The sequence below is a fragment of the Leptonotus elevatus genome, chromosome 6, assembly GCF_054856555.1.
Source record: "Leptonotus elevatus isolate MCC_2025b chromosome 6, RoL_Lele_1.0, whole genome shotgun sequence".
Classification (NCBI taxonomy): Eukaryota; Metazoa; Chordata; class Actinopteri; order Syngnathiformes; family Syngnathidae; genus Leptonotus; species Leptonotus elevatus.
Window position 1 is genome coordinate 27,469,549 of NC_141244.1, and position 25,654 is coordinate 27,495,202.

The 25,654-nt window shown below is 50.1% G+C and overlaps 5 protein-coding genes across 9 annotated transcripts; 1 reads left to right on the forward strand and 4 right to left on the reverse strand.

Moving 5' to 3' along the window:
* Positions 1-321: 321 nt before the first annotated feature.
* Positions 322-9,607, reverse strand: LOC147173057 (uncharacterized). 4 transcript variants are annotated; one of them, XM_086078538.1, is made up of 8 exons: positions 9,573-9,607; positions 5,382-5,448; positions 4,310-4,656; positions 3,536-3,814; positions 2,649-2,706; positions 2,151-2,509; positions 1,223-1,355; positions 322-1,144 (listed from the first exon to the last, which is right to left on the reverse strand). In XM_086078538.1, the coding sequence occupies exons 2-8, from the start codon at positions 5,443-5,445 to the stop codon at positions 366-368; spliced, it is 2,019 nt and encodes a 672-aa protein (XP_085934664.1). In that variant the 5' UTR covers positions 5,446-5,448; positions 9,573-9,607; the 3' UTR covers positions 322-365. The 4 variants fall into 4 exon arrangements, with proteins under 4 accessions (XP_085934664.1, XP_085934661.1, XP_085934662.1 ...); XM_086078535.1 differs by lacking the exon at positions 9,573-9,607 and adding an exon at positions 6,825-7,415; XM_086078536.1 differs by lacking the exon at positions 9,573-9,607 and adding an exon at positions 6,825-7,415 and having other exon boundaries at positions 5,382-5,455.
* mrps12 (mitochondrial ribosomal protein S12) lies at positions 7,566-10,174 on the reverse strand. 2 transcript variants are annotated; one of them, XM_086078543.1, is made up of 3 exons: positions 10,121-10,174; positions 9,573-9,626; positions 7,566-8,145 (listed from the first exon to the last, which is right to left on the reverse strand). In XM_086078543.1, the coding sequence occupies exons 2-3, from the start codon at positions 9,622-9,624 to the stop codon at positions 7,769-7,771; spliced, it is 429 nt and encodes a 142-aa protein (XP_085934669.1). In that variant the 5' UTR covers positions 9,625-9,626; positions 10,121-10,174; the 3' UTR covers positions 7,566-7,768. The 2 variants fall into 2 exon arrangements, with proteins under 2 accessions (XP_085934669.1, XP_085934667.1); XM_086078541.1 differs by having other exon boundaries at positions 10,002-10,168.
* A 1,122-nt stretch (positions 10,175-11,296) lies between these two features.
* Positions 11,297-14,666, forward strand: LOC147173059 (ectonucleotide pyrophosphatase/phosphodiesterase family member 7). Its single transcript, XM_086078540.1, has 5 exons — positions 11,297-11,564; positions 11,859-12,004; positions 12,366-12,989; positions 14,161-14,389; positions 14,477-14,666. Exons 1-5 carry the CDS (start codon positions 11,297-11,299, stop codon positions 14,548-14,550), a joined length of 1,341 nt encoding a protein of 446 aa, XP_085934666.1. The 3' UTR covers positions 14,551-14,666.
* Positions 14,667-14,751: 85 nt separating this feature from the next.
* Positions 14,752-17,389, reverse strand: tmem242 (transmembrane protein 242). Its single transcript, XM_086078707.1, has 4 exons — positions 17,280-17,389; positions 16,956-17,056; positions 16,282-16,419; positions 14,752-16,200 (listed from the first exon to the last, which is right to left on the reverse strand). Exons 1-4 carry the CDS (start codon positions 17,374-17,376, stop codon positions 16,090-16,092), a joined length of 447 nt encoding a protein of 148 aa, XP_085934833.1. The 5' UTR covers positions 17,377-17,389; the 3' UTR covers positions 14,752-16,089.
* Positions 17,390-18,765: 1,376 nt separating this feature from the next.
* On the reverse strand, positions 18,766-24,699 carry LOC147173061 (synaptotagmin-11-like). Its single transcript, XM_086079252.1, has 4 exons — positions 24,415-24,699; positions 22,621-23,525; positions 21,780-21,900; positions 18,766-20,505 (listed from the first exon to the last, which is right to left on the reverse strand). The coding sequence occupies exons 1-4, from the start codon at positions 24,446-24,448 to the stop codon at positions 20,195-20,197; spliced, it is 1,371 nt and encodes a 456-aa protein (XP_085935378.1). The 5' UTR covers positions 24,449-24,699; the 3' UTR covers positions 18,766-20,194.
* Positions 24,700-25,654: the final 955 nt, after the last annotated feature.

Consider the following 25,654-nt stretch of genomic DNA (forward strand, 5'->3'; position numbering starts at 1 on the left):
TCGGTTTCCCATTCATTCCTATGGGACTTTATTTGTCAGATCGATCGCATCGTTTGATACCTCATTTGTGCCGGTGCGATCTACGGTACGGGCCGCATTTTTGCGGAAAAATCCGCGGAATAATAAAAAAGAAAAAAAAGAAACCCTTGTAGGATAGTAATATGTTGTGGCTGCTTGCTCCGCTTAGCAGGCCCATAATGAGAAAAAAAAACAAGAAGACAAAGAAAAGGAAAAAGGCAGGAGGCCTTCAAGCCTCCAAAACCAGAACAAAGTCAGACGACATTTTACATTCTTGTTGATCAAAAACAAAAGAGACACGAAAATGCTGATGAATTTTATTGAAGAAAACGAACGTTTGAGGCGCGTCACTGGCGTTCTTTGCCACTCGTCTCCTCGGCGTCCACGCCGGCCGTCGCCACGGCGTCCACGCCGGCCGTCGCCGCGGCGTCCACGCCGGCCGTCGCCGCGGCGTCCACGCCGGCCGTCGCCGCGGCGTCCACGCCGGCCGTTGCCGCCGCGACAACGTCATCCACGCCCACCTCGGCGGTCGCGGCGGCCACTTCGCCGCCTTCCTGCGCCTGGTGCCTCTTGACGTGCTTGCGGAAGGCGCGCGCCCCGCTGAAGTTCTTGCGGCAGAGGCGGCAGAAGTAAGGCCGGCTGGCGTCGTGCACGTCCACGTGGTAGCTGAGCTCCAGCGGGCGGCTGAAGGCCTTTTGGCAGACGGGGCAGTGGAAGCGCACGCCCGAGTGCACCAGCATGTGACTCTTGAGGGAGGCGGCCTGCTTGAAGGTTTTGCCGCACGCCTGGCAGGCGAAGGGCCGCTCGTCGCCGTGCAGCCGCTGGTGGCGGCGCAGCGCGCTGGAGAAGGTGAAGGTCTTGGCGCACAGCGGGCAGGCGTAGGGCTTCTCGCCCGTGTGGATGCGCCGGTGCTCCTTCAGGTGCACCTGCTGCGTGAAGGTCTTCTTGCAGGTGGCGCACTGGAAGGGCCGCTCGCCCGAGTGGATGCGCAGGTGCTTCTGCAGCGCCGACGCCTTGAAGCAGTCGCGACCGCAAACCGGGCACACCGAGCCGCGTTTGTCCTCGGCGGACGGCTGCGCCGCCGTCGTCGTCGCCGCAGACGCCGCCGTCGCGGTGCCGTCCGATTCTGACAAATGTGATGAAGACGAAAGATGACAAACTGCCAAGAAAGATTCATCAAAACAAACACAACACAACGCCGTACGTATGAGGGCGGCGTTCCAGCCCTCTTCTTCGCCGTCAGAGTTGATGAGACCGTTCACCGCGTCGTCCTCCCGCGGCTCCTGGTTGCCACGGTTACCGGGCAGCCGCAGCTCTTTGGGAAGCTCCTCCTCCTCCTGAGGACGACATCGTCATCAAGATGGCCGACCATCCAGCAAACGTCAATGATTCCAAAGACGGACGGTTATCGTTTCCCATTCATCGTTTTTCAGGTCGTTTTTTAATCAATGCTTTCTAGCTTAGTCATCTCACATAAGTGAGCACACCCCTGATATTTGTGCAAGATTTCACGAGGGTCAACACAAACAAAGGGAGTGGTCACGTGCGGCTTATTGAACAGCGTCCATTGATCGCTCCCTCCAAATACAGCCATTCACCGATAAAACGCTGGCAACAAAAGTGAGAACACCCCAAAGTGAAACGGTGTCCATATTTTGCTTGTCGTTCATCTGGGCCGGCAGCCATGTGGACCAATTGGATGCCGTGAGCGCCGGCTGACTCCGCCCCCGACCAATCCTTTTCGACCGCTGCAGCGACGCCTCTTTTCCTAAACCAACCCGTCGACGTCACGCTGAGCACGTGCACGCGACTTCTTTGAGGGAAAATAACACACGCCGGGTGCCCATGTTGGACATTTTCACTTAGGGGTGTACTCACTTTTGTTGCCAGGGCTGAGCTATCAATAAATGTTGCAATACGAGCGTATGACTCGTCATTGTCGGTGTTGCCCAACGGAAAGCGAGCAACAAATTCCTGCTGACTTTTGTGAGATTCATCATTTCAGGCCGAGCGTTTTCACGCATGATCTGAAAATGGCGACCCGCCGTTCGGGTCGCCGGGAACGAGTGAATGCTTTTGAAGGCGAGGGGATTTTTCGGACCATTTAAGACTTCCGGTTGAGCGAGGCCCACCTGCGGTCGCGCGTCTCCGCCCTCCGTGTGGGTGCGCGCGGCGGCGGGTGCGGCGAGCAGGTCCAGCGGGTCGTGGCGCTGGTGCGTCTTGACGTGCTTGCGCAGCTCGTAAGGCCTGAGGAAGCATTTGTGGCAGACGTGGCAGCGGTGCGGCCGCTCGGCCACGTGGATCTTCTCGTGGGCTTTCAGGTTGGTGGCGTTGGCAAAACTCTTGCCGCACACCGAGCAGGCGTGCAGCCGCGTGGCGGCGTGCACCTCCAGGTGCTCCTTCAGCTTGTACGGCCGGGAGAAGACGCGAGCGCACAGCTGGCACTCGTGGACCTTCTTCTTCTTCGTCTTCGGGCGGGGCGAACCGTGGGCTGAAGACGGAACAACGGGTTGGACGGCGCTCGGCCTCAAAATGTGCCACGTCAACAATCACGTGTTCAAATTGGGCTGATGTGAATCCCATGCGGCTCATTTGCACGTCACCACATTTCAAGTTTTTCATTCTGTCACCTGGCGATGAAGAGTCGTCTTGCGAACGTTCCTCTTCCTCGCCGCCCTGCTCGTCATCCTGTCGGCATGGCGATGTCGCTTTAGATATGTTCAAAAGCGTACACACATCAACGAGGACTCCGCATGTCAGTGCGTCCGCCATATTGGATGTGGCCCGTCTGTCGCCGACAACGTGATGCCTTTTCGTTCGAGGGCCGCTCAATTATGGCAACAATTATAATCACGATTATTTTGGCAATAATTGAAATGTATGGCGCCGCAACACTGACGATAAGCTTTGGTATCGAAAAGAAACAACGTCATTGTGGAAAAAGCTGCATTGACATTCTAACAAGTATTGTCAAAGAAGTAAAAAAAAAAATCACTATTTTCTTGAAACCTATTTTTTTGTATTATGACGTCTTTTTCAATGCAGATTTTGTTTTTTTCGGGTGTCGCAGGTTTTCAGTTTCACTTATTGGCAGTGTTTTAATGTTGGGGGCGGGGCTTTGAGCGCAAGAACGCCTTCCAGCTTTTCAGGAGAGGAGAGAGAAGAGTGCGCCCTCTGCTGGCCAAAGGCAATACTCATGGAACTCCTAAACCGCCTGAAAGCCACAAGGTTAGATGTGGTTGTTGTACAAGTGACTTGTGGTGTTAAAAGCACCATGTTTGAAATGACTTTATGCATCATGTCATGCTAATTTAGCTAACATGCTAAGTGACAGAAACAATAACATCGAAGCCTCAAGGCCATATGGAGAAAAAAACGCAGATTTACAGCGAGTTTGCTGCCGTTTACGCCGCCGCAGCTAGCTAGCGAGCTAGCAACGCGCTTCGGCCAGCTCAACTCATCCGGCCACATCCAATATGGCGTCCGGGCGACAGCTCCACAGTCGGTAGCGACTCACCATGGCGTCTTCCAGATGTTTCTGCAGATGCTTGCGGAGCAGGCCCGGCCGGTTGAAGCTCTTGCTGCACACGGAGCACGGGTGCGGCTTGCGGCCCGTGTGCAGCCGGGCGTGGTCGCGGAAGGCCGACGGCGTGGTGAAGACCTTGCGGCACACGGCGCAGGTGTAGGCGTCGCCCGAGTGCGTGCGCTGGTGCTCCGAGCGGCCCGCCGTGGAGGCGAAGCGCTTGGGGCACAGCGCGCAGGCGTACGGGCGCTCGCCCGTGTGCACGCGCTCGTGCTGAGCAAACCACACAAAAACAAAAACAACTATTGTTCGACACACTCGTCAATAGATTGCCTGATATTTGATTGCTTTTCCATTCAATGCTGCACCCCAACGAGGACTGCGATAGAAATGAATCCATTTCAATCCATTTTCCTTTTCGTAGCCCAACAGTTTGACGAGAACGTCAATGACGGAAGACGATTAGGGCCAGTGAAGAGGGGGGGGGGGGGAGCTTGGCAGAATGATCACTTTCAATAGTCAGGTCGGGACACGATTTCAACAGGAAGTGACCCGAAAGTGGCCTGAACTTAACAGGAAGTGACACGATTTCAACAGGAAGTGACCCAAAAGTGGCCTCAACTTAACAGGAAGTGACACGATTTCAACAGGAAGTGACCCGAAAGTGGCCTGAACTCAACAGGAAGTGACACGATTTCAACAGGAAGTGACCCGAAAGTGGCCTGATTTCAGATTATTGAATTGTTGCTGCATTTGGCGAATGCGAACCTGCAGGAGGTATCGTCGCTGCAGGAAGGCCCGGCCGCACTGCTGACACACGTGCTGCTTGTGGGGGGCGTGGCGCAGGCGGTGGCGGTGCAGGCAGCCCAGCTGGGCGTAGCGGGCGCCGCAGTCCTGGCAGGCGTACGGCTTCTCGCCCGTGTGCACGCGCTGGTGCACCTTAACGTTGATCTTCTTGCTGAAGCGTTTGCCGCACACGGAGCAGGCGTGCGGCTTCTCGCCAAAGTGCGCCGCCATGTGGTCCGACAGGCGCGACGGGCACGTGAAGTCGCGCTCGCACAGCGTGCAGTGGTGCCGCCGCTTGGAAGGCGCCGCCATCGCCACCGCCACCTCACCTGCGGGGAAAACACGCACGCACGCACGCACGCACACACGCTGTGATCTCTTCACTCATGCAAATGCCACTTTGTCGTTTCGTGAAAGAAAAAGAAAGCCACAAGTTGCACACAGGCCCCCTCTAGAGGCAAATAAAAGAATGACTGCTTCAGTACAGTTTTTCAACTTTTGCATTGAATCTTACAGAAATGTTTGGTTTTACATTTTAGAATTAGTTGAAGAAAGCACTTAATCTGCAGTACAATTATTGAAGTTATTTTGAAAGGTTTGCTTATAAAAGTTTGACAAGTCGAGTCATCTTCATTTTGAGTTTTCTTTTCTCTTGACGTACATTTTGTGCATATTTCTTGCAGTGTTGTGGTTTTACATTTTCAAATTGCAACGGCAGCAATGGAACCTCTGTCCTTGCTTGTTGATGAATATTTCGGCCTACTTTGCTACTGGACTGAAACATCGGTTGATGATGATTGCGCAACTCGCAGGCCAACGTATTTGGGCTAAAAAGTTAGCAAAGGCCTTCATCGTTGCTGTAAATGACCCCGAAAACTCCCTTGTGGTGATTGGCGAGTCAGGAAGGAGGGGATGACGGCGACAGCGAATCATTTCTTTTGTGGTGCCACCTGATGTGAAAAGTTTGAGAAGCGCTGCGATCACGTCTACTCATGACAACCCAGCGGCACCGCAGAACGCCGGCGGAGCGGCAACGGAAGGATTCCCAACATACCTTCAGCCGGCAAATCCGCAAGCTTGCCGTCTTCTGCTTGCTCGTCCGTTTTGTTTTCGTTCATCTTCTCCACTCGGAGAAAAAAACAAAAACAAATCCAAATGAATAGCAGTTGCAATATTTCATCAACAACAAATGATTGAAGCAGGAGATGATCGGGACTTTTTGTTTTCATGTCCAATTGCGATTAGTTTCACCATTTTTAAATGCCAGTTTTAAAGCATCAGTGCTGAAAAGTAAAGAAACAAGAAAGCACTTCAACATCTTAAAAAATGAAAAAGATGAACTAGAAAAATATTTCTAATAAAAAATGCACGCAAGACCGTTGAGAAAAGATAGCAAATGATGATGATGATGACGATGATGACGATGATGATGATGATGATGATGGCAATGTGAATTGGAGCAACAGAGCGCTTGCTGCCTTCTGAAAGGCTGCAAAGTGGCTCTAGAAAATAAATGTTATATTTTAAACGATTTTGTTTGTTTGTCAAATACAATCCTAGATTTGAATATTGTGCTTTAAAAAAAAAAAGCGTAAGAAGCGCCGGTAGGCAAATGATGGCTAAATCCAAGACAAGTCAAATTGTATTTGTCGAAAAGAAAGCGAATGTTTAATGTTTCGCCCACACGAGCTGCAATCAAAGCAAACCCCACAGATGACATATTTGCCAATCATGTGTGATTTGTGAATATGAAGATGACATCAACAGTCCTGATGATGTTTCCGACGATCAGCCAAAATCATTGACGGACGCCTCATTTCGAACTTGCTATTATTTTTGAAGAATTCCAATTTTGTGTTGCCTGGCCACTTCGTTCGTTTTCACAGCAAGACAAACTTTTTTTCTTCTTCATGCATACATGCACCAAACAAAACAAAAAATAATCCAATGTTTTGCTGACATTATATGTCGAGTTTTTTTTTACTTTTCTGCGGTCGACGGTCGAAATTTGGAGTTGAAGGGAGCTAACACTAGCCAAGGCGGCTAATACACAAACCGCAGCTCGAGGAAGCTCAAGCTTGCAAAAACGACCTTGGAAGCCCAAAAACTGCTTCTCCACTCAGCACGGCCGTCGAGCAGTACTTATTCGGAGCAACAACTAAATGAAATTAAATAGCGTATTTCCAGAGCTAATGGAAGCTAACAGCAGCTACTGCCTCAGGACGGGCAGCGATTCATGAAATGCAGTTGATACGTGTGTGTTTTTTAAGGCTCATTAAAGCCGAAGATCGCTCATGAAAGTGAATTTTAAGTCGATATGAATTCTCCGTGTGGGTGACGGTTGCATCCGACACACAATCGAAGGGACGCTAACATCAGCTAGTTCGGCTAACGGCGACGTGACGTGTCGCGTCAGTACGCCAGAATCAGAAGAAGGAAAATCTGCAAGTTTGCGGCGAACTCACGACTCGAATTGCGTTCAAGGTTGAACAATTACCTTGAAAGCAGCTCAGCCTCCGTGGAAGGAAAAAAAAACGTTTTGGCGTCGTGTCAACAGATCGTCAGCCGCCACACGCGCGCGCGCGCGCACACACCCACACACACGATGTGGCTTGCGCACCAACGTACGCGCGTTCTCGCTTGCTCACGCTCGCGCGCATTGGATATATTAGTGGTTCTCGATCCAGCCTGTTTTCCATGTCTCCCGCAACCAACACAGCTGAGGATCGTTGTCAGGCTTTATGCAGAGCTCGCTGATTATCTGATGTTTTGAAACAGCTGTGTGAGCTGAAGGAGACACGGAAAACAGGCTGGCTCGGGGCGCTCGAGGACCGGGGTCGAGAACCACTGCTATAAACCACGTACAAGATGAGCGCTGACGATGACGTCACAAGCCTGCCCATTTTCTAAAAGGCAAAAAAAGTCATACGCCTCCGCAGTGCGCTGGAACACACCCCAGACACCCTGGACTGGTCGCCAGCCAATGTCAGGCCAAAAAGACAAACATTTGGACTGGTCACCTCACCAGTTGACGTCAGGGCACATCGAGACAAACGATGGACTGGTCGCCAGAAAGTCAGGGCGCGCGCGGACAACTTGTGCGTCAATGGCGGGAGAGCGACAACAAAAAAGTCGCTAACCTAACCCTCGTCAATGTCCCGCCACATATGGATAGACAAATGATTAGACTGGTCGCCAGTCAATGTCACGTTCACATGCAATCAATAATGATTTCATGTTTCAAGTAGCAAACAGTCTTTTATTAGCGTACAGCAAAATGTGTCACGTGACTGTCGTCATGGCGGCCAACAGCGGCCAACAGCGGCCAACAGCGGCAAGCGCATGGAGACGGCGTCCATTCTTTAGCATGTTTGTTCATGCATGCCGTTGAGGTTTTGGCGGCGCTCCCAAAAAGGCGGGCGCGAGTGAGCGCAAAGGCGCTCACTGTTTCTTCTTCTCGACGTGCGCGCAGTCGTATTTCCCCCGGACGATGGTGAGCTTGACGCCGGGCAGGTCCTGCGTGCGGCCGCCCTGCACCAGGACCACGTTGTGCTCCTGCAGGTTGTGGCCCTCGCCCGGGATGAAGGCCACCGCCTCCTTGCCGTTGGACAGGCGCACGCGGGCGCACTTCCTGTTGGCCGAGTTGGGCTTCTTGGGCTTGCGGATCATGGTCTTCAGGACCACCGCCTTCATCTGCGGCTGGCCGAAGGTGGGGCCCAGCATCTTGACCGGCGGCTTGGGCTTGCCCTTCCGGTGCATCTGGTTGAGGGTGGCCATGGGGCGGCTGGCCAGGGGGTGTGCCCGCGCATGCTGGCATGCTACGTGCACACGCACTCGTCAATAACGTGGGACACCATTGCAGAATAAACAAAAATATTCCGCAACAATTCTCTTGACCAGAATATGTTCTGCTTTAATCGAACACATCTTTTGACTTGACTTTCCCTTTAACGTGTCCAAATCCTCTCAACAGGAAATATTATTATTATTATATTTTTTTTAATAAGACATTTGCATTTACTTTGGAAATCAGTGATTAGCATTTTTTTCCTGATGGAAGTTACGGACCAAACCAGGACGCAAACAGGGCTGCACGATATTGGGAAAACATGCAATATGCGATATTATTGCCATATTTAACATGTCTCTAAAGAAGATATATTTTCATTATCTTGAGGCTAAAGTGTTACCATAAACATGCGAGAGAGAAAAAAAGCAGGACTGTACTCCTAATCAGTTATTTTATTCAAGCCTGACCATGACTGGTAAATTAAATAATATGTACAACAAATATATAATCATTCTTGAAAGCAAAGTCTTCCCCTTCTCAACGTGACAACACTGCTTCAAAACGATTCAAGGTTTTTAGCCAAGAAGAGCAGCATGTTGACTTTGAAACAAGTTTCCGTTAAAAAGCCTCTCGAAGGTGAGCTGCTTGCAGGTTTACAGACTTGAGGTACTTTGTGGCGTAGATTGGTTGCGCTGCGCTTCCTCTCGACGCGGCCGCTCTTCTTCGACATCACTTGCGCAATATTTGCGTCTGTGACACGTCATCTCTCCTGAAGCCCAAATCGTCCCATTTTGCAAACCTGCTATTTTTTCAGGCACAAACAGTTCATCGCTTTCATCCTCGTTCCTTTCTTCCTCTCCCGCGTCTGCTATTTATTTTCCCTCTGTCCGCGGTTGCTCCAGCCAATAGGAGAGCAGTATCTAGAGAGGCGAGTGGCCATGCGTATTTAAGGACGCATCTGATTGGTCAAACTTGGATGAATGCCAACGCGTGCCACCAAGCATCCAGTATCAAAACAAAAGTTTGAATTTATCGCACGTCTTTGCGATGAGCATATTGCGCGTGCCATCATCGCCATGGCGGTATTTTTTCGATATATCGTGCAGTCCTAAATGCAAATGTCCAACACTTGATGTTTACGTGGAAATGAAAACATGTTTTTTGATCCATCCCTCCATCCAGTGTCAGAACTGCTTATTCTCACTAGATCCAAATGTGTTTTTAACCATTTGACAACAATTATCAACAGACTGATCAATTAATAAAATAATTAACTGAAGCCCAAAATGGATTCATCTGTCGATTAATTTTTCAATTTCCTCAAGATACATTAAACAAGACTTTTTCAACTTCCATCTTTTTATCAAATAAGAGGACATTATTTTCATAAAAACGAACAAAATCAGGTGTTTTATCATGAAAAATGTAGAAAATGACTTTTGGGTTGCAACTTGCCTTGAAAGAAGGTCGTGAACGCCGACGAGCTCAAACCTCGCAACAATGACATCACTGCAACACAAGTTACATTACGTCATCAATATCAGGTACAATCGATTGGATGCGTTTAATCACGCAGCACTAAAAATCAAGTAAAATAAAAAAACGACTTTTTTGAGAAGCTCCTTGCAAAAGTCCAAATGTAAACAAGCTACTTCATTCATTCACGTAATAATTCCATTTAATCACAAATGTTATATTTAATCTTACGTATCCTAAATTCATTAATTCTGACCATTTACGAAACGACAGTAAAGCGTATCTTGCACCGACTGGCGTCAAATAGCTATTTTTTTCATTCTGATGTTTGCATTAAGGACGAGCTAACGCGTCCCTGTGCTAGCAGCTAGCAGCGACATGCTAACAGGTAGCAAGCAAACAAGCAACCTTGGTATGTCGTCATGACGCGACTTGAATAAACCTTTCCACTGTCCACGAGGACACACACGTCGCAATGTTTCCAGTGAAAACACACAAAAATCGAGAAAAACACAAAAACAGCACACCGGCCACAGGCGAGGAAGTCACCGGAAATTGGTCCGTCTGCACTAGGGTACTTCCGGATCAGGGGTCAACACAAAGCGTTTAGAGATATTTGACATATAGATATTAGATAATAGATATATATAATATTACACAATAACAGTGCCAGTTCTGGAAACTTATCTTTTATATGATGCGTCTTAGGGTATATTAGTGTGTGTGTGTGTGTGTGTGTGTGTGTGTGTGTGTGTGTGTGTGTGTGTGTGTGTGTGTGCGTGCGTGTGTGTGTGTGTGTGTGTGTGTGTGTGTGCGTGCGTGTGTGTGTGTGCGTGCACGTGTGTGTGTATATTTTTACCCTTTTGTTTTTTAGATTGTGGAGTTGACTTGTTTGTGTTTGGACTTTAAGTCTGTAATAAAACTTCAGCATCATCATCAATAAAAAAAGAGCAAAATTATGACTACTTACATTATTAATTAATTATTACTACTTATATTTTTACTATATAATAAAACAACAGAATGGTACATCTATTTTATCCATCTATATAATTATTAATTCATGAAGACTTAAATGTGTTGAGTAACTTCATTTTTTCTTTTACTCGTATCGTTTTTAAATTTGTATAAATAATTCATTTTAAACATTAAAATGTAAATGACACGTGTTGAAGTTGAAGTGTGAAGAAAGGAGGTCCGAGTTTGACCTTGAGCCGGCGTCAAGGCTGAAGGTTATGAGGTCATCGCGTTGATTGCGGATGGGCGTGCAATAATAAAAGCGCAGTCATTGTTTTGTCTTGGCGACCTTCCCATTCTAATCAGCTCATCCGATAAAGCCAGCGAGCGGACGCACACTCCGCAACACATGCAACGTGCGACAGGCCCACAACTGTGAATGCCGGACTTGTGAACGCATCTTTGTCCAGATGCGCTGTGACGTGGACCTGGCGACCAATCACAGCCTGATGCGAGTTGGCTGAAATGCAGCACCTGGTACTGCCTGGCGACCGGTCCAGAATCTGCTCTGCATGCAGTTTTTTCCCCACGTGTGCTGGCGGTACACGTAAATATCATTCGAAGGGCATCAGCGGCCGGTCCAAGGTCTGCTTGAAGATATCAGCTGATGCCAATCAGCCTGTCAGTCATTAACGAGCCCCCCCCTCGGCCGCTCGGATGTCGCGCTTGCTCACAAGCGCTTCATCATGTCCAAGGCCAGGCTGCGACCCGTCCTCCTCCTCCTGCTCGCCGTCTCGTTGGCCCGTGCCGCCGCCAAGCCGTCCGGGAGCCGAGGCGGTCTGGGGAGCAGGAAGCGCCTCCTGCTGATCTCCTTCGACGGCTTCCGTTGGGACTACGACCAGGACGTGGACACGCCCAACCTGGACCAGCTGGTGCGGGACGGCGTCAAGGCCAAGTACATCACGCCGCCCATGCTCACCATGACCTCGCCGTCGCACTTCACCACCATCACAGGTCGCTGGACAAACTTGCGTGATAAATCCTGTCCTGTCATCTGTCCTGTCCTGTCCTGTCCTGTCCTGTGACCGTGTCCTGTCCTGTCGCATCATGTCCTTTATTGTGGTTTGTGGTGTTTCACGGTTCGCTGTCTGTCCTGTTCTATCGTGTCGTGATGGGATTTGTCCTGTTCCTGCCATGTACAACCCCGCCCCTTTCTTGTGGTGGTGACTGATGTTTGAACTGAGCTTGGATTGGCTAACAAGTATGACATCATCAAGCTTGGCACCTTCCTGACTTCTTGTTGTCCAGGTCGCTGGGTGGAGGACCACGAGGTGGTCCACAACATGATGTTCAACACGCAGACCAACCAGAAGGTTCCTCACAAGGAGACCCTGCGACGTTCCGAGTGGTGGGACAACGGCGTTCTGCCGCTCTGGATCACGGCGCAGAACCAGGTGACAGCTGCCATTCTAACGTCCATCGGTCAATCCGTGTCTCAAGTTCGCCATGACTACCGACAAGCATGCTGGGAAAAGCGTCGCTTCGCCGCCATGACACAATCAAAGACGTGGCTATCCGTTAGCTACATTAGCATTGTAACTGGGCGAGCCGCTAGCTATGAGTCATGACGAGTAACATTGTGGCTCATTTGGTAGAGCCGCTTGTCCAACGACCCGTGGGTCGCCGGTTCAAATCCCGGCTCCGAATGTCTGCTGTCAAAGTGTAAGACGTGAAGTCCAAGTTGGCGATGTTCTCAATTGCCTTTCCTGGTTGAAGAAAGAATAAACAAACGTACGTTTCCTGATGTGCGCTCAGGGTCTGAAGACGGCCTCTTTCTACTACCCCGGAGGTGGCGCCAACTACAGCGGCCAGGCGGTCAACCGGGCCATCGTGGAGGAGTCGGGTTTCCCCGACGACAACGAGACAGAGTGGCGGCAAAACATCGACACGGTTCTGGACTGGTTCTCCCAGGAGGACTTTGATCTGGTCACGCTGTACTACGGCGAGCCCGACAACGTGGGCCACGCCCGGGGCCCGGACCACCCGGACCGGAAGGTCATCATCCGGCAGATCGATCGCACGGTGGGTTACCTGCGGGACGCCATGGGGCGCCGCGGGCTGGACGCCGACCTCAACGTCATCATCACGTCCGACCACGGCATGACCACCGTCAAGAAGCGCCCCCTGGTGGACGAGATCGTGCTCAACAAGTACCTGAATCTGCTCAAGTTGGCCAGCTTCGAGATTCTGGACTACGGCGGCTTCGGGATCCTGACGCCGCGGCCGGGGAGGGAGCAGGAAGTGCTGGAGGCGCTGGCCAAGGCTCCCAACCTGACCGTCTACAGGAAGGAGGACATGCCCGAGAGTTTCCACCTGGCGCGGAGCCGCCGCCTGCCGCCCGTGGTGGTGGTGGCGGACCTCGGGTTCAACCTCAACTCGGTCAGTGTGCTAACGCGAAAGCGCGCTCGCTTCGGGGTTGGCAATCTTGTCGTAGAAGCAGTTAGCCACATTAGCGTTGTCGAGGCGCGATCTGCGCAACAGGTAACGACCATCGCGGCTCACCTGTTTTCCGCCTTTGCTCTCGTGACATTCACCAGTTGAGCACTGAGATGCCATTTTTTAAGTGGCAGTACGAGGCAAAATGGCCGCCGCAACATGATAACGCGACTGCCAGATAGCTCTTGCAACTGAAGCCAAAGGCGGCCATCTTGCATTGCCTCTGTTACTGACAACCCCATTTCGTTTTTCAACTGAAAACAATGTTATCTGTGCATTTTTTCCCCCACAAGAGCCGAACTTCGCTGTTTGCATCAATGGATTGTTTTTTTCCTCATCATTGTCAGCAAAGGCCTTGTGGGCGTTTTTGCCATAGAGCAGGGATAGGGAACCCTGGTCCTCGGGAACCCTGGTCCTCGGGAGCCGCTGACTGTCCAGCCTGTTTTCCACGTCTCTCTCCTCCAACACGGCTGACTCAGCTCATCAGCAAGCTCTGCTTCAGAAGCCTGAGAACGATCTTGTTCATCAACCAGGTGTGTTGATGAAGGGAGACATGGAAGACAGGCAGGAGAGTCAGCGGCTCTCGAGGACCAGGGTTCCCGAGGACCAGGGTTCCCTACCACTGACGTAGAGGCAGTAAAGAACTCGACATGTTGACGAGAACGCCAGTCAACTCAATGGATTCAAGTTAGGCGAGCTCAGACAGTGGCAACGCAAGATGGCTGCCGGTGACTTCTCTTTTAGCAGTCCAGGTTATTATTAAGGTTCGTGGCTGAGATTTTGATTTATAGGCTATTCTCTAAACTCTGTGTTCAACAGAAGGACGTGTTTAGTCGAGTGGTGCCGCATAAAACATATTAAGAACATTTTGACTCGACTTTGCCTTTCGCGTGACTTCGTACTTTCACATCAATATGCTAACGTTGCAAATTGCAGCCACGTCAACATGCTAATGTCGAGCGACTGCTACGCTGGAAGTCATAAGCACGAGCATATAAACCGTTCAAGATGCCATTTTGTCAGTTGTGGGTTCACATGACTTTGTTGGATCCAACGTCAACATGCTAACGGCGGTAGCCGCTTCTCCTTGAGAATGCTAACGTTCTTCCCCCAGAGATTCATCGTGTACGTGAACAAAGGCGACCACGGCTTCCACAACGGCGAGATGGACATGAAGATGATCTTCAGGGCCTTCGGACCCGATTTCAAGAAGAACTTCCTGTCCGAGCCCTTCGACAGCGTTCACGTCTACCCGCTCATGTGCCGGCTGCTCGACATCCGAGCGGAACCCAACAACGGATCCCTGGAGCACACCTCCGACATGCTGATCGCCACCCACGGCGGTGAGGAGCGGGAGGCCGCACCGAGAAGCAGACGGCGTGCGAGCACTTCGTCGCAATGATCTTCATCTTGCGTTTTGCGTCCGGCAGGAGGAGCTCGGACCAGCCCGACGTCGCTGATGATGGTGACCGCCTTCGTCTTGGTTCCCACGCTGATCCTGTAAGGCGCCAAACCTCCCAGAACCCTCCCAGAACCCGCAAGATCTGGTCTTCAGATCCGGGATGATTCCCTGGACGCCATCTGCAAGATTCTTCACGCCACGCCCACATTGTCTTCCGGCAAACCATCCGCGATGACGTCTTGATCTTCTCCGCATAATTCGCTAACAAGTTTCAATGGGAAATGCTGTCAAATGGGATGACAATTATGGTGTCTATGATTATATTTTATTATTTATTTGGTACTCATGTATGCAGTTTGACTTTCAAATAAAACATGTCTTTCGTGCTGTACATAAAATACAGGTTGTCCTTACAAACATAACGGTTTCCGAGAGGTTGTCAAGTCCAATTTGTTTGCAAATCGAAACACATAGAAAAAAATATTTTTTGGGAAATAAAATCATGTAAGAATAAAAAATCAAACAATTAAATGACATACCTTACGTATACTTTCTATACAGTACATACATCAGCCATTATCGCAACCACTTTCCCTCACAGTTCATTATTTTGACACAAGACAACGCAATAGAAAGATAATAAATATGTTTACTGCACATCGAAGGTGGACGAGTCATTGAGTCGAGTTCATGCGAGGCTGCTGAAGTGGAAGGCATTACGCATTGCGCGTCTCAGGGAAACGATGTTTTCCGACTGTCCCTGAAGTGCACATGAATTGCGATCGGTGCGTATGACGAATCAAGATGGCGACCGCCGAGTCAGATTCAATTGATTTGGAAGCTGAAGAGATATTGTACGTTTTGCGGCGCCGCCGACAGAAGACGACGAGGGCTGCTTTTCACGAATATCCTCCAGGAGAGCCGACGAAATGTACTGACAGCGCGGCGCCAATATCGAGTGCGGTCGTTGAAATGCGCAAATGGCGCGGTGCTGCTCGGCGGGCTTGTGGCAGAGAAGGGAACTGCAGTACACTACTGTACCGTAATGTATGATGTTGCGCGCCCTTAAATATTAACTTGCACATCAGTCAGCCTTCGTCAGTGTCTGCGAATGTTCGTAACTTAGAGGACGACCTGTAGACGCACTACGTCCCATTACGGTATTTCTTCCTGTACAAGTTGACCACGTTGCGTCTTTTCTTGGAGTTTCCGGCCACTCGGCATTTTCGCAAGCCACAACTTTGTTGTTGGATGTTCGAGCTACTGCACAAATATTAAACATCGACAGTTTTTTTTTTGGGACTCTTTTCCACAAGATGTATTCAAGAGTTTCCAAAGATGACCGTCTCATATTTCGTCTTCCTGTTAAAACACGTATTCAGAAAAACGACATACGTGTGTTCAACTTTCAACCAGCCATGAAGAAAAAACAGATTTGAGCAAGTTTGGGCTTGTGCGAGTTACGGCAGCACAAGCCGCTAACCTGCTTTCAACGTAAACGAGTCGCTGTGTGCCGCGTGTGGAGCCAACACCGACACAAAACGTTCTTCCCACAGTCCTTCAGAGTCCCTGAAGGCACCACAAAGTCACAGCCGTCACACGCTTTCCAACACGCGCCGCACTGGCCACGTTGCCGTCCGGTCACTTGGACTTGAAGAGCGAGTCGAGGTCATGCGGGTCGGACCCTGCCGCCGCGTCCGACTTGGGGATGGGCGGGAACAACGACGCCATCTTGTGTCTGAAGTCGGACAGCTGAAAGACAAACAAACGTTGGCGCGAGGCTTGCTTTTCCTCCCTGCTGGCCAATTGCGAGGTTCGCAAACGACGACGTACGCTGCCGACGCCGAGCAGCTTCCACGCGGCCAAGCTGAGCAGGCCCACGCCGCACACCGCGTATGCCGAACCGCGACCCAGAGCCCGCAGGGCCAACGCCGCGCCGCTCTCGGGGAGCGCCGCCGCCGTCGTGACGCCCTGCCGGGGGAAACGCACACGCCTGGTGAGCGCGTCATCACGCATGGTAAGCTGCGAAAGGTTTCAACGCAAAGTGTTTCTGAAATCCGCTTTTTTCCCCACAGGTCGGCACGGCCAGGGTTGCTAGTCACAATGGCTTCCAAAAACCAACTGAAGGGTTTTATTTGTGTTTGAAACGTAATGCTGTAAAATTATGGAACGGTCTTGATGATGCGTTGAAGCTGCGTACGACTCGGTTGGGGTTTAAGAACAATTCCAAATGTAGAGTAATTAATGCTTATTATAGTGCCTTTGACAAAAATGTAAACCATTTAGGAATTATAATGCGAGTGCAGTAGTTATTTATTGTTTTGTTGTTGGATAGGCAATAATCAGTTCAGCCTATTCCTTTTTTGCTTAATTGACGATCTGTGTGTTTTCTTTTTTGTACTATGGAAGCCAAACAAGCCAAACATTCATAATAACATGAATGAATAAATAATGAATAAAAAATAATAAGAGGACGAGGTCGTGACCTTCGAGGTGGCATTCGTCACCTTGTTGAAGCAGTCCGGGTTGTTCTTCCTGGACAAAGCCAAAGTGGATCCGAAGCCTGCGATCAGGCCCAAAGACGACACCGTCGCCAGGAACACGGCACCTGCACACGCACGGGACGCAGCAATGTCTTACACGCCCCTTGCAAAAACGCGTCTGACTGCAAACAGATGTCCTCAAAAGCTCTGCTCAGTCTGCTGTGCGTTTGCGTGTGCGACCAGCAACACACAGCAACACACAGCAACCCCCCCCCCCCCCCCCCAAAATAACGTCAACGAAATGTCAAAGTTGGAGCCGATATAGAAAATAAACGTATAGCCGATCACCTTTAATCAGCTGCAGTTTGTCGTCGTCGTCCTCATCTTGAGACATTTTCACGAGCTTTTCATGGGCTGCGGACATGTCGCGCTGGTCCGTCGTCATCACGTGACCGGACGGAAACAGGACCCCGGAACCCTGAAAACTAACCAGCTCTTTTCTTTATTTTTCTTTCTTTCGTTCTGCTTTACCTAACAATCGTTACCCTTTTTATTATCAAAATATAAAAAAGAGGTTTTGAATGACTAAATTAAATTGAATATGTATACATTGTTCCCTCGTTTTTTGCTGGGGTAGGGTTCCAAAAAATACCCGCAATGAAATGAAATCTGCAAAGTTGTAGTTGTAGTTAGTCAGGTGTAGTTATCTTCATGTTTTACATTTATTATAAATGTTTTAAGGCTCCAAAACCCCTCGCCACGCAGTTTATACACTTTTCTCATCGAGGCATTTACATTTTCTCACATTTCTCTCTTGTTTAAACATTCTCAATGTTCAAACCTTCATCATTTTTTTTTTATAAAATAGGTGCATTACTGTAAACAAAAGAAGAAAAAAAAGCATGCAAGATGGCACTGAAAAAATCCGCAAAAAGGGAACCGCTTTATAGTGAGGGAACACGTATGTCAATTTGAAATGTTGCAAAACTCTGTATTAAATGTATTAGCAAGACTTGTTTCGTTTTGTTGCAAATTGTTAGTGAAGAAACCAAAGAAAACATTTTCGCAATAAATACGAGTCAATCTTTCCATCATTTGTTAGCATAATAAGAACAATCTCGAAACAGGTCATGCAAGTGTTGCAGGGGTCATGACAAAGAAATGTTGGGCTTCGCACCTTTTGTCTTTGCTCCGTCATGAGGTTCAAGACCGACACGCGTTGTTCATGTTATCGTTCTACGTTTAAGTTTTTAAATTATGACAATTCATTTGAAAAATAATATTATTTGATTCATCTTGCTGTTTTATATTCATAAGTGTACATTTGTCAACCTGTTTTTGAAAGAGATTTACAGTCCATCGCTACTTTGTCAAGACTTTAACATTGTGTTCTCATTTTGGTGTTTTTAATAGTTCTGAATTGAAGACCCCTGGCAATTTTTGATTATTTATTTGATTTTATGTTGCCCCCCCCCCCCCCTTCATTAACTGTTATTGTGAGATTGTTGTGTATGACTTAATGTTTGCCATGATTGGCTTTTGATTTCAATTTGTGAAATAAAGCAATTAAAAAGAAGAAACAAGTGGCAAGTCAATCTTGTAAGGGGCGTGGCCTGCTAAAGTGTGGCACTTTTTAACAGCACCACCCTGTGGCTAGAGAAGGAATCAGCAAGTGTTGTTTTTGATTTTAATTGTGCTCATGGCGCTCGAGGAAGGAAGACAAAAGCAACCATCGGATGTGACGAAACAAAACCAGCGGCCGGCGTCGCATCAGGGCTGAGGAATGAAGAAGAAAGTTGGACGAACTCAAAAAGGGAGAAGAAGAAAGAAGGCGTCAGGCTATCTTGTTTTATTTGCACGTCAATGGGGAGGTTAGCATCATTCAGGTGTACAGCAGGGGGCGCTCCAACGCGCGCAAAGCTTTCAGGAAATCGGACAGTTAGAAGAAGAACATCGATACAAAATCTACATGTCAAGTCTCCATGTTGACGTAACGCGAATGGGGAGGGGCTTAAAGGCTCCGTCGGGTGCGCCCGTCATGGTCACATGACGGCTTGGCGTGTTGACGGGAGCGTGGGCGCGGTGTGCTTTTCGAAGGGCGGGCGCACAATGTTCGTGGCGCAAATGAGAAGAAGGCTCGTGTCGGGAATCATTCGCTCGTGGCGCATTTTGCGATCGTTGACTGGAGAGCGCAAACGATGGATCCGATTGCCTGGATTTGCAATTTTGGGATGATGCGGTGTATAAAAATAATTAGGGAGTATTCCGATACTCGTTTGAAAATGGCCAACTTTGTGTTTTGCGGTTGGGTTTGTGATTCCCGACAGAGCCGAAGAGTTTGAGGTCCATGACATCACACGCGGGGCTATGACATCATCGGCAGCAGACAAAGAGCTTTTCCACTCACGGCATGTACCGTCAGTGAACGCTTCACAGGTTAGCACGGCCGTCATGTTAGCTTAGCATGGTGGCTAGCGAGTGGACGGACGGCCCGACCTGGGATCGACCCGAGCGCTCTTTGCCGCCACACGAGCCATGAAAGGAAGCTGAGAGGAAGGAAATCATTCATGCCACAAACAAGCACACGCACGAAATTATTTACACGTTCGTACCTGCACGCCAGAACCCGACCGACACCGGGGAACGTCAGGTCCAGCTTAAGGTCCTCACGAGCAAGCACAATTCAGCGCACTGGACTAACACGACAGGAAGTCGTACTTTGGGATCCGTTACGCAACATTGAAAGCGCGCCATATTCTCCAAAGGGATCTCTGGGAGAATACGGCTCATCAAGGCGCAAACGTTCTTGGCAAAGATTTAACATCTTGAACGAGTCTCGCCTCTTTGGAGGTTGCGCACACATTTCAAGCTAAAAGTACGTTCATGGACCTTGAGCTGGACGTGGGGGGGGGGGGGGGGGGCACACGCTCACAGGGGATTTCCATGACACTCACCAGGAGGTGGCGGCAAGGCATGCTGGGAACTGTCTGGACTGCGGTGGGGGGGGGGGGGGGGCTGCAGGGAGGATGTTGTTCTTCTTTTCACAAAGACATGCAATTCACTGCATGATGACAACACCGACTTGCTTTTCTTCTTTGTCAAGACACGCACGCACGCACACACTTTCTTGTTCACAAGCATATTTTGTCGAGTGTGTGTAAATAACAGATAGCGTGAAGGAGGATCCCAAGAATGTGTGTGCGTGCGTGCGTGTGCGTACAGCGCGTTCTGTACACGTTGAGTTTTTTGCGCGGGTCCGACGCTCAGTACTCGCTGAGGGTGTGCCACTTGGAGATCTGCCGGCGGGGGTTCTCGCAGACTTCATGCCAGTGGGCGGCGGCGGAGGGCGGGGCGGCGTGCAGGCCCAGCAGCAGACGGCCCAGGACTTCGTTCTTGGCGGTGCGGTCGAAGTCCACCACCAGGAACTCCACCGAGATGTCGGGCAGCAGCTCGGGCGGGATGTCGTAGATGAAGGACTCGTTGAAGACGGGGTTGAGCGTGCACTTCTTCACGTGCGTCTTCTTCTTGGCGATGCGCTTGCGGCCGTAGAACACGTTGACCTTCACGTACGGATCTGCGGACGCACGGTGCGACGGACCGTTAGGGGTGCGAACGGCCTCGTGCCGGGCCCTTCCGCACGGATCACAATTGGATGCCATCAATCCCGAAGATCGCGATTTTGGAAAATGACATTTCCGTAAGATTTGCATGAAAATGAAAACGCCATTTGCAATCGGCAATGTTGCAATCGGCAATGTTGCAATCGGCAATGTTGCAATCGGCAATGTTGCTTCTTATCACATTCTTCCCCAAGTCAGACGTTTTGTTGAAACTTTCCATCCCATTACGAGAATTGCGCGCTGTAACATTCCCCAAATTTCGAAAGATCATCACATTTACTTCCCGGCTGACTTTGGTGACATTTTCATGTTGTGGAAGTCAACGAGGATTTTCATTTGGACAAACATAGTGCTTTGCTGCCATCATGTGGTATCTTTATTTTGTCTTTTGGTGGTGGATTGTCGTCATTTTCATTGACTTGACATCCATATTGGCGGTTTTTGCCTTTCTCTCTATTTTTGGGATGACTTTGCAACTCAAGATTGTTTGAAGAAGTGATGAATGGCGAAAGCCAAGGTTTGCAAATGTCGTCTTCGACGGACGACTTGAGAAACGCGAGAACAGTCAAGAGTTGAAAATGTGACAAGCGAAATTCAATGAATGATCAGCGATGATCGAAATCATTTCCGTTCATTTGATCATCAACGATTTGTCTATTGGTCGATTAATAGCGGCATCGACTTCCGACACGCGTCAGTACTTCACTTTTTACTGTGTGGGAAAAAGAAGCTTTTGTTTGGTTAACGATTTCTTTCTTTTTGTCAGTTGGATGAAAGTTGCTGAAGATTTGTTGCCATGACCAAGATTGTTGGCGAAAAAGGCCCACAATTGTCGTCCTGACAACATTCAACTCTTGTTGTTTTCTGTCTTCTTTTTTGGGCTAAAACGGCGGCCATTGGCGCATTTGTCCGTCTGGCACGGAGTGGCCCCTCCCCAACGACTTGATGGGCGGCCGCGGCCGGCCATTGACACCGGCGGCTTCAAGCCGATCAAACCGAACGGCCCAGGTCGGAAAATGTGAGCTTGTTTGACTGCGTCACGTTCGCAACCTCCGACCGCTGGGAGGAGCCGTCTATTTATCGATTATTATTGGGTTGGATTATTATTATTTCTTTTCTATTGTGTCAAGATATGAAAAGCGTCTTTGGATAACATCGCCAATGGAAATAATATTTTCCCTTTTGTACATTGGACGGCGCGTGAACTCGCGTCTTTTTCCGGACTCACTGGCAGACAATCCGGCGATGTCCATCTTGGGGAGATGGCGAGCCTTGAGGACCACCACGCTCAGCCGATGAGACACCGGCTGGTAGGACAACGACGCCAGCAGCTCGCCGCGGCTCTCGCACTGACGACACAAACCACACACACACAAAAAGTCATCATCGTTTTCTTATGCACCAATCGGCGTATCGAAAAGTTTCCCAATTGATTTTTAAAGTCAAAATGCAGAAGTACGAGCCAGTTTGTCTGCTGCACTTGTTAGTATTCAAATACGGGTTAAGATCAATCAGATGGATCCGTTGAAATATGTTTTTGTGTTTTGTAAATGCAATTTGTTATAAGACAAGTTCGAGCAAATGCTGCCATCGGCGCTTCCTTGTTGCTGAAGCGGGTCGCGTCGACGCTTTCAAGTCGGGCCAAAGTGTCAAACATAAATTGTTTGCCGGCAAAAAGTACCAGCGATTTAGCCGGACTATAAAACGGAAGCCGTGTCGTCGTGCGTCGGAATCGGGAGCCAATGGTGAGAGCTGCCCACCCCGAGAGATTTTTTTTTTTTTAATACCAATGCCTTCTTGACGACGAATCATCGGTACCAGTATTGGTCCTGTTGAATAACTTTTCGTCTCGGACCTCTCGACTGGATTTTGTGTTTGGAAATAATGACGCCGCATTGGGCGACATGCCGAGCTCGTCGGTCTTCCCGGAATGTTAATGGCCGCCCGACGTTTGCTGGTTTGCATCCCGCCCGAGGTCGTCACGCAGCAAAAATGGAGGACAGTTGAAGCGCTTCAATGAAGACGAGTCCGCCGGCGCGTCCCCGACGTCATCCGCCGGCCCCGCTCACCTGCATGTTCCTCTTGGTGATCGGCTGGCTCAGGTGGACCCGGCCCGTGCTGGGGTCCACGCCCTTGAGCGGCACCAGCGCCTCACCGATGACGTCGTCGCGGGCGAAGCGGTCGAAGCTGAGCACCAGGAAGTGCAGCGTGAGCTCGGGCAGCGAGCTGTAGGCCACGCCGTAGAAGGTGAAGGTCTCGTCGAAGAGCGGGTCCAGCGTCTTCCTCAGCACGCGGGTCTTGACGCGGTGCTTCTTCTCGGGCAGGACGGTCATCTTGACGTACGGGTCCGAGCTGCCCGACTGCTCGTCCATGGCGGGCAGGCCCCGGGCCCCGACCACGGTGACCACCAGGGCCTTCTTGGGGAAGTTGTAGTCCACGGCGAGGCTGACGGCGCCCAGGCCGGCTTCGGCTTCCGCTTCCGAGGAGGCGGGCGTGAAGGGCGACGCCGTCTTGCTGCTGCTCTGACTGCTGCCGGCCGAGCTGGCGTCCAGACAGCAGTAGTCGGCGCGCACGGGCAGCGCGCGCTCCATGCGGGCGGGGCCCGAGCCGGCGGGCGCCACCAGGTGGCTCATCTGAAGCTGACCCGGGACGTCCAGGACGTTGTTCTCGGCGTCCACCAGCACCATGCCCCTGGCGCCCGCCGCACCGCCGCCGTCCCGCTCGGCCCGCCTGGCGTTGCGCACGATCCGCTTGCTGCCGCTGAGCGATTCCGGGTAAATGCTGATCCCCTTCAGCATGTGGATGAACTTGTAGGGCGGGTCCTCGGCGTCGCAGTAGCGGTCGCCGTGCAGCTTGTAGCGGCCCGACGCGCGCAGGTAGCGGCGCTGGCAGAAGGACCACAGCAAAAGCGCCGCAACCACCGCCGCCACCAGAACGCCCGCGCCCAGGAAGCCCGCCAGGACGGGAGACATGGCTGCGAGACAGACAGGAAGTGAGATGGGTCTTTGTGAGAAACAAAAAAAAGGGGGGGGGGGGTCGGGGGCTTAGGTTGTAAAGCTCTTTGTGCACTCCTTGTCCTAAAGTGACACGCGCACACACACACGTCTGGATGCAGCCTATCAGAATCAAGCGCTTCCTTCATTCACAGTCACATGATGTCATGCTTTGCAAACGCTGAGAAGAACCAGCTAGCTGCCTAGCAACACACACACACGCGTGCGCACGCACGCGCACGCACACGAAGTGGATGTGTTGGGATTGACTCGTCATCCGGTATAACGAAATAACAATTATCCCTCATATCATATCAGGGGATTGATTACTTTTTGGCAATTAGGCCGCGGGGAATGGCTCAATCTTTCCAACGCGACCAGAACAACTGATCGAGTGTGGTGATAACAATGACGTCATGCACGTATGGCCGCACTCGGACCACCGCGTACAGACATGACGTCACCCACTATAACGTTTTAGCGGGACGATCGCATAAATAAGCGCCCCAAAACAAACAACTATATCATAGGCTACGTGTACATGAATAATGCGATTTTACCGGGAGAAAAAATCCCCCCCAAATAATAATAATAATAATAAATCAACAAAAAAACAAAAAAAGTCAGCTGCTGTGACTTCGAGGCCACGTTTGAATATCGAGCCAAAGACGAGAAGCTGACAAATGTCGAAAAGAAGCGAAAGAGGCGAAATGGCGGCCGAGCGGCCGAGCGGCCGTCGACTGGGTGGTGCCCGCGGCAGGTGCAGCGACAGCGCGACGCCAGTGATGGAGTTGTCCCTTAAATGCAAGCGTGAAGGCGACAAGCAAAACCAAGCCAGGCCGGCAGAAAGCTGCCGCGGACTCAACTCACCGTAGGACGGTCGCAGCTCCGTCATGTCCGCCATTTTGTGGCAGGGCGGGAGGCGTCCAGACGATGGAAGAAGAGGAGCAAGAAGAGGAAGAAGGAAGGAAGGAAGGGAAGGAAAGAGGACGCAGGTGGCGCAGCGCGGGTTTTCCTTCACATTCGTCAGCAAAAACCAGGTTCGGGGCCGACGCTGCTGTGGCCCGCTCCGATTCGGGCGTCGTCTCTTGTCGTGTCCTGTCGCCTGGACTGCTGATGCTCGAAGGATGCAGCGAGTCTGCGCAGTGAGGCCGCCGCCCGACCCTGGTGCGCATGCGCACAAATTGCGTCACCTTCGCACGCGCCGATCCCGGAAGGCAAACATGCGCCAAAGGCAAGAAAAAAGAGGAGACGACGAAAGAAAAAAGAGAGAAGAGCAAATCAAGTGGAAATAATTCCTTGTTTCACTCCAAAGAGGGACACGACAGTCAATCCAAAATCACATATTTATTCATTCGTTCATTTTTATTCGCCTTAACAAAACACAAAAGTGAACAAGACAGAATGAATTTTAAAAAATGAAAGCGAACTTTTCTGAGACAGCTCAGAAAGATTCTTTATCCTTACGTACCAAATTGGATCCATTCAGGATGCTGGCATCGAACCTTTCCCGAGGTTCCATTTTTGGGAAGGCTCATCGCTGTCCTCATGTCGACTCATGCGGCACGACAGAGAAACAATCACAAAGTGTGGCGAAAGCATTTCCATCTTTGTCTCCTCCAAAGTGTAAAAACATTCAATAAAACAAAAAGGAACATGAATGGCTTGTAAACGTGTACGGCAAGTGAGCAACGACTCACAATGTGATTTTCACGGGGCTTATGATGTGCTGCTTATCTCGTGTCCCGTCGTCCGTTGCGTCTTGTTGGATTATTAACATTGTTTTTCTGTTTCAATATATATTCTTCAAAGTGTTTTTGATTTTAGTTCGATATGTAAAACTGTTCCCCATATGTTAGTTAGCCTGTGGTCTGTGTTCTCTCCCCCCTAAGGAAGTGAGGTGTCTGATTTAATCTAAATAAGGGGTGTCTGAAACAACAGGGCCGTTATGCGGGAGTCTCTGGTGCGAAGATGCTACAGAGGTCAATTGTTTATCTAGGAGCCAATTCTTTACCTCACATCTGTTGAGGACTAAAAGAACTCAATGGGAGATGGCCTGATTGTATTTCGATTTGCTGACAAAACAAGATCAAAGTCTCTCTTTTATTCC